General features: G+C 37.6%; 1 protein-coding gene across 1 annotated transcript; it reads left to right on the top strand.

Annotated features, from left to right (window-relative positions):
• The first annotated feature begins 3,101 nt into the window (after positions 1–3,101).
• On the top strand, positions 3,102–6,551 carry LOC109178865 (ATP-dependent 6-phosphofructokinase 2). Its single transcript, XM_019328418.1, has 3 exons — positions 3,102–3,879; positions 5,198–5,666; positions 6,018–6,551. Exons 1-3 carry the CDS (start codon positions 3,265–3,267, stop codon positions 6,368–6,370), a joined length of 1,437 nt encoding a protein of 478 aa, XP_019183963.1. The 5' UTR covers positions 3,102–3,264; the 3' UTR covers positions 6,371–6,551.
• Positions 6,552–7,539: the final 988 nt, after the last annotated feature.

Genomic DNA, 7,539 nt, shown 5'->3' with positions numbered 1-7,539 from the left:
ACATTTACATATTACTCAGCTCGTTACAAAAACAAGAGGAGATAGATCACTCAACAGTCAACACTACACATTTTATACCAGGTATATATGGAATACATTTGAAATAGAAGGTAATGTTTGCATCATCAATCGCATATGTTCCGCTTTGTGACATGGTGGGACAAAAGTGAATAACAATTTTATTAAAGTGTACTTATTAAAAAATATGAATATGCACAGATCCATTAACCATTTGATGACTACATATTTGACTCTTTGGATAAAGATTCAAGGGATTTTTTGGTTCACGGAATGTTAAATTATCTTAGGGAATGTTAGATTACCTTAGGAAATGTTAGATTACCATAGGGAATGTTAGATTCCTATATTTGGTTAAAATTGGGGTATGTAATATAATCATGTTTGATTTATGATTATCTTTTATACACACTATAATATCCTTAACATATTTTCATGGGAAAATGGCACTTTTTCCCCCTGTGTTATATGCTTATAGCACTTTTTCCCCCTGAGTTATTCATGCATTCACATTTGCCCCCTCAATTATTATAGAAGTGGCGGTTTTTCCCCCTGATAATATTAAATGGACATTTCTACCCTTAAAACAAATATTTTATTTATTTCTCTTCTTCACCAAATTATTGCTTATACGTAGGGATGACCACGGTTCGGTTCGAACTGAACCAAACACTATAGCAATCAAATTAAAAAATTTCGGTTATGATTCATAACATAACCCAATATTTGGGTTTCCGTTTATTAAAATCGTGAACTGAAAAAAAATGGATCCTAAACCGTGAACCGGAGGTTCAAATCGGAACAACTACTAGCAATAGCTTAAATTAGAATTATAATATTTGCAAATAGTGCATGTTTTTTTCCGCATTTATATTGACTCTCACATATAAGTATATATAATCGCGATTTGAGTTTTATTTTGAACCGTCGGTTCACGATTTTGGATCCAATTTGAACGGTTGGTTCAAACTTTCTTTTAAATTTTTTTTTTATTTTTAAAATATTCTAAATTTAACACTTAATGTATTTTATTTTTTCAAATCGTGGTTATAATTTGTTGGAGAAGAAAAATAAATGAAATATTTATTTTAAGGGTAAATATGTCCATTTAATATATCAGGGGGAAAAACTGCCACTTACATAATTTAGGGGGGAAAAGTGCTATAAGTATATAACAAAGGGGGAAAAAGTGCCATTTTCCCTATTTTCATATATTTTAGTAAATTTAAAAATTAAAATAAATAAATAAGATAACGGTATCATATATAATTACATGGTTTTAAAATATTAACTAAAATTTTGAACTTGAGAAACAAAATTATTTTATATGCTAACATAACATAATAAAAATAAAAAATATATAATTACAAAAATAATTATATATATATATATATATATATATATATATATATATATATATATATATATATATATATATATATATATATATATATATATATATATATATATATAGCACACCAAAGTGCAATTAGGCTATCGAACTCAAAAAAAAATACAATTGGGTCCCTGAACAACACAAAATCATGCAATTTGGTCTAAAATGACTTGTTGACTTGGAATTGTGCTGACGTGGCGGTTACCAATTTTAAAAATAATTTTAAATAAAATAATTAATTAAAATTTATTATAAAAAAAAAAAAGAAAACTAAACTAAACATCGTCTCCGGCAGTTTTGTCTCCATGGCCGGAGTCGAAGAGATCCGTCTCCAGCAATGGAGACGAAGACCTTCGTCTCCATGGCCAGGAGACAAAGTTTCTTCTCCCTGGCCATGGAGACGAAGCCTTCGTCTCCGGCCATGGAGATGGAATTGTCGGAGACGATTCGTCTCCATGGCTAGAGACGAATGGATGGTCTCCTGGCCTTCCATCTCCATCTGGAGACGAACGTCTTCGTCTCCATGGTTGGAGATGAAGCTCCTCGTCTCTGGCCATGGAGACGAAACTGCCGGAGATGAATCGTCTCCGGCAGTTCTAGTTTTTTTTTTTTTTTTTTAAATTAAAATTTTAGTTAATTATTTTATTTAAAATTATTTTTAAAATTGGTAACCGACATTTCAGGTAAACATGTCATTTTGGACCTAATTGCATAATTTTGTGTTGTTCAGGGATCCAATTGCATTGTTTTTTAGTTGGATGGCCTAATTACAGTTTGGTGTGCAGTTCGGTGGCCTATTTGACCCTTATTCATATATATCAAAATCCTATGTGGAGGGAATGTGACATTCATTGGAAATGTTATATTCCCTAAGATACTATGAACCAAACATAGGAATGTGATCTTTGAAATGTCACATTCTCTTGATTATGTTATATAACTTGAACCAAACGCCCCCTAAATATTTTAAAAAGTATCCAAATATAGAAAATATTAGTTTGTAAAAGGTGTCTCGATGTATTAACTAATTTTTTTCTTTTTTTTAAAAAAAAATCAACGTTGAAAGTTTTTTTCTTTTAACTAGTAGTTATGGCATCAACTTTTTAAAAAATTGACGTCACATGCATATTTTCAAAACTACTACACGACACGAAAAATTAATGTTAAATGTAAAAAGATCAGTGTCATATATATATATATATATATATATATATATATATATATATATATATATATAGCTAAATCAATAACTTTTTTATTTAGATATCTTTATTTTTTTATAATTTAACTCTCATGATATATGACATTATTTAATTAATTATTACATTTTATTTTTAATTAGTATTTTTTTTTTTTGAAATCAAACATCAAAATAACTGCATTAAATTAAAAAATTACGAACAAAGATTCGAGAATCACCCTATCAATAACACGGATTATTTAATGTAGAAACCAACAACCTTAATAAGAGCGTGAGTGACCTGATTCGTTGAATCAACTAATGGAAGTAACCTGAGTCCCGAAAGAGTATTAGTCAATTTATATACACTTAATGAATAAAATTTACTTGAAGAAAAAAAAATATAGAAAAAAAAAAATCAGGATGGTAAAAACATTTTCCTAAAAATAAATACTCTATTTCTCCCCTTTTTGTGGGCGAGGTGTCGTTGAATCGTGTCCTGCAAACTCATGCAACGATGCAAGACATAGCGCCACGTTACCGTGATATCGGCCGCCACGTTGAATGTCCATCTCGATCTCTTCCTTCAATTCGCCGTTTAATTAATATGGAATTTTCTTGTTCGTTCCATACACTTAATTAGCTCGCACGCGCACCTATCTTTCCATCCATGGCGTACTCGTCAGTCAACGTAAACGGCGGCGGTGGCGGCAATCTTCACGGGGAAGAAGACGGCGATGGCCACCACCTCATTTCCATACCAAAGGTGAAGCTACAGAGCATTGCGCACCTCGCCGACTACCTGCCGGAGCAAACCCTCCAAACCCAAACCAACCCACTGAGCAGCAACCCCTTCTACCACGCCGTCCCGGGCTTCTACCTTTCCGCCGGCGACGTCGTCCTCCAGCAGAGCACCTTCGACCTCTCCGGAGCCTTCCCTTCCTCCACGCCTCCGTTGGCCTACCTCCGAGCCGGGCCACGGAAGCAAATCTTCTTTGAGCCGGGGCGAGTTCGGGCCGCCATCGTCACCTGCGGCGGGCTCTGCCCCGGGATGAACACTGTGATCCGGGAGCTGGTGGTGGGGCTGTGGGAGATGTACGGCGTTCGGGAGATTTTCGGGATTAAATCCGGGTACCGCGGGTTCTACTCCTTTGAACCGCTCCGGCTCGACCCGAAAATGGTGGATGGTTGGCACAGAAATGGCGGCACCATGCTTGAGACATCTAGAGGCGGATTTGATCTTCACAAGATTGTTGATGCCATCCAAAATCGAGGCTTTAATCAGGTACGTACATTCCATTTTATTATTCATCCAACCTATAATCCTTACTGCTCGCTCATATATTATATTATGGCCCTGGTAAATGGTGGTTAGGCCTTAGCTAATTGTGTTAATTAGAGGGTATAATTAATTGATAATATGATTTAAAAAAAAAAAACTAGTTGATAATATGATTTTCAAAAAAAACTAGTTGATAATATTAGCTGTTACAGAAAAGTATTTGCTAAATTAGCTGATAGATGTTTGGTATAATTTTTTTTCTCAAAAAGCTAATTGAGAAAGCTGTTTGGAGAAAGTTGTTTGGAATAATTTTTAAATTTTAGCATTTTGGAGTTAAAAAAATTAATTAACAAAACACTTAGATATTTTAACTAAATCAAATAATTAATAAAGGTCAAATAAATCAAAATTGGCCTATAGGCCAAATTTTTACTAAACAGTGCCTATATGTATGATGATCAGATCATATTCAACTCACTCTGCACTTCTGTTAAGATTTTACTTGATCAGATACCAAATAAAAAAAAAAAAAGAGTTAATACCATCTGAGGTCCTCCGAGTATAGTGGTTTTGCCACGTTTAGTCCTAAACTTTCAAATTGACCATTTGTGGTCCTTCAACTTTCAAATTTAACCATTCGTGGTCCAAGTTAACCACTTATGGTGCTTCAAGTTTTGAAATTTAACCAGTCGTGGTCCTCTTAAAAGGACCATGGTTGGTTAAAATTTAATAGTTGAAGGACCATGGGTGGTTAACTTGGACCACGGATGGTTAAATTTGAAAGTCGAAGGATCACAGATGGTCAATTTGAAAGTTTAAGACTAAACGTGGCAAAACCACTATACTCGGAGGATCTCGGATGGTATTAACTCAAAAAAAAATTAGTTTATTTCATTGCGTCTACTGTTCAAGTTCTGGGAAAAAAAGTGGATCGACCATGTTTATAGAAAAAAAAAAAACATAAAATGATATTTTGAGTGTATTTTGTGACTTTATTTTCAATTTGGCTCGTTGTAGTAAGATATGATGAAGAAATTATATATTGATACTAAAAACAAATAATATATTAATGAGAAATCAAAGTAGATCATTTGATTGGGAAAATGAAAGTGGATAAGTTTGGACGAAGCTTTTGTCACAGTACACATTGTGAGTTTACACCAGTATATATTCAAAAGAAGATTGTGAGTTTGGATTGTATAGGTTCGAGGCTCTCTCAAACAGTTTATTCTTTCGTTTTCACTAAGGCTCGAATTCATGACCTTCCCCTTGGGAGAGTGGCTTGATCACAAATGAACATATATAAAGCTTGCTGCTGCAGGTTTACATCATCGGTGGAGATGGAACAATGCGTGGGGCAGTGGATATATTCAACGAAATTGAACGCAGGAAACTGTATGTTTCAGTTGTAGGGATCCCAAAAACAGTAGACAACGATGTCGGCATTATCGACAGATCATTCGGGTTCCAAACGGCGGTGGAGATGGCGCAGCAAGCCATCAATGCAGCCCATGTAGAAGCCGTGAGTGCAGTGAATGGAATAGGGTTGGTTAAGCTCATGGGACGCAGCACCGGACACATCGCGCTGCACGCAACTTTAAGCAGCCGAGACGTGGATTGCTGTCTCATCCCAGAGAACCAGTTTTACTTAGAAGGAGAGGGAGGCCTCTTCCAATTCCTCGAATGCCGCCTGAAGCGGAGCGGCCACGCCGTCGTTGTGGTGGCGGAGGGAGCCGGACAGGACATGATTCCAAGAAGTGAATCTCAAAGACAGGAAAGAGACGAGTCAGGTATGTAAGTATTTTCTCTAAATACAATATATTATAATACATTGTATTATTGGGGGGTCGTGGTGTAAGTAGGAGATTGAGTTGACTTAATCTGTTAGGCAACTCAGAATATTCAGTTAAGCTTTAACTATGTCCCTAGTCTTCTAAGCAAAATAGTCGTCCCATATTCAGAATACACGCACCATCAAGTATTCGGGAGAGAAGTGGTAGACAAAACACTCTACATGTTTACCATCCCAGTAGCAACACTAACAACTATGGCAAGGGATATTCAGATGTCCTGAAGCTTCCCTACTAGGGGTCAGGTTATTCGTTACTTTAGTTTATGTTAGCTTTATTATTGTCTAACAGGTAATCCTGTGTTGTTGGATGTTGGGGCGTGGTTGAAGGCGGAGCTGAAGAGTTGGTGGGGTAGGAGTCACCCGAATGAGCTGTTCACGATAAAGTATATTGATCCAACGTACATGATCCGGGCTGTTCATGCAAACGCACCGGATAATCTATACTGCACTCTCCTCGCCCACGCTGCAATTCACGGCGTAATGGCAGGCTACACCGGCTTTGTGTGTGGTCCTGTGAATGGAAACTATGCGTATATTCCAGTGAGTGAAGTTGCAAGAGCCAAGAATAAGGTGGATACAAGGGATCATAAATGGTCATGGGTCCGATCAGTCACCAATCAGCCTGATTTTCTTACAACTTAATCAATATAATAATGCATGCCGGCCCACACAAGACATATATAATAGCATGCATGCAGTTTCTTTAAATTCTACTTTTGTAGTATGTAGTATGTAGTATACGAGTAATTATGGTTATGTTTATGATGATAATGTAGAAAATATTAAAAAAGTTGCTATGCCGTTTAATTTAATGATGTTTAGTTATTCCCTTTTCTTGCTTTCAACGTTATCTGAAACTCTCTTGAGTAGTATGTGAGTGGATGCTGGGCCAGAAATGTCACATCGTGCTGTGAAGCGACCGCAAGTTGAGGTTAAAGTCATTATGAAAAGCAATTGGAAAAAGGGAAATGTGGAGGTTAAAGTCATTACGAAAAGCAAGTGGAAAAGGGAAATGTGGCTACTGGTAGTGACTATAGCACCCTGTATCCCTAACCCCACCCGGGGGCAAATTATGACTATGTACCAGAGCATAAACTTATTTTAAATCTACATAATTGTATAATAGAATATAGATAAATTCCGTCAAGTTAACTTTTCACACAACTTAACAAAATTATGCCATTTTGGGCCGGACAGAACGCACAATGCATTGTGTGTCACGATATAACAATTACCAACCGGGATATGTTATTCCTACTGATGGAATAATCACGGAGCCGGAGCGGAACAACGCAGAACAAGCCGGGTCAGACCCGGAGCAGGACGAACCACCCCGGGGTCGACCAACCACCCCGGGGTCGGCCCAGTGGGGGGGTCGGCTTGAGCCGACCCCCAGAAGTCGGCCGAGCCCCTTGGGCTCGGCCACATGGGCTCGGGCTCGGCCGAGCCCATACTCGGCCCATTGGCTGAGCTCCGTGCTCGGCCAATGGCCAGGTCCTCGCGTGGAGCGAGTCCCACGGCGCGGGCCGCGGCTCCTCCCGCTGGCCCGTAGTAGTCAGGGGTATATAAACACCCCCCGGTGTCCTAAGGAGACATCTCATACTTTTCCTACAGCTTTTGTCTCGTTATTACACGTCCCGAACCTCTGTAATAGCATTTTATGTCCAATTAATACAATCTTTACCGTTTTATTATCCATTTCTTATATTCAAACATATACGCGGATTGTATGATCCGGACCCCCGGGTTTATATAATCCATCATTGGTGCTCTTGTTGAGAGCGGCTGTATAAGCTTAAGCGCTCTCCCTA

The sequence above is a fragment of the Ipomoea nil genome, unplaced genomic scaffold, assembly GCF_001879475.1.
Source record: "Ipomoea nil cultivar Tokyo-kokei standard unplaced genomic scaffold, Asagao_1.1 scaffold0873, whole genome shotgun sequence".
Taxonomy (NCBI): Eukaryota; Viridiplantae; Streptophyta; class Magnoliopsida; order Solanales; family Convolvulaceae; genus Ipomoea; species Ipomoea nil.
The sequence above is the reverse complement of the archived record's forward strand: the minus strand, read 5'-3'. Positions and strand labels throughout refer to the sequence as shown.

Excerpts from the sequence above, each read along its gene's own strand:
- LOC109178865 (XM_019328418.1), top strand. The coding sequence starts at position 3,265 with ATGGCGTACTCGTCAGTCAACGTAAACGGCGGCGGTGGCGGCAATCTT. Across the intron at positions 3,880-5,197 it reads AAAATCGAGGCTTTAATCAG|GTTTACATCATCGGTGGAGA; the intron begins GTACGTACATTC and ends TTGCTGCTGCAG. Across the intron at positions 5,667-6,017 it reads ACAGGAAAGAGACGAGTCAG|GTAATCCTGTGTTGTTGGAT; the intron begins GTATGTAAGTAT and ends ATTGTCTAACAG.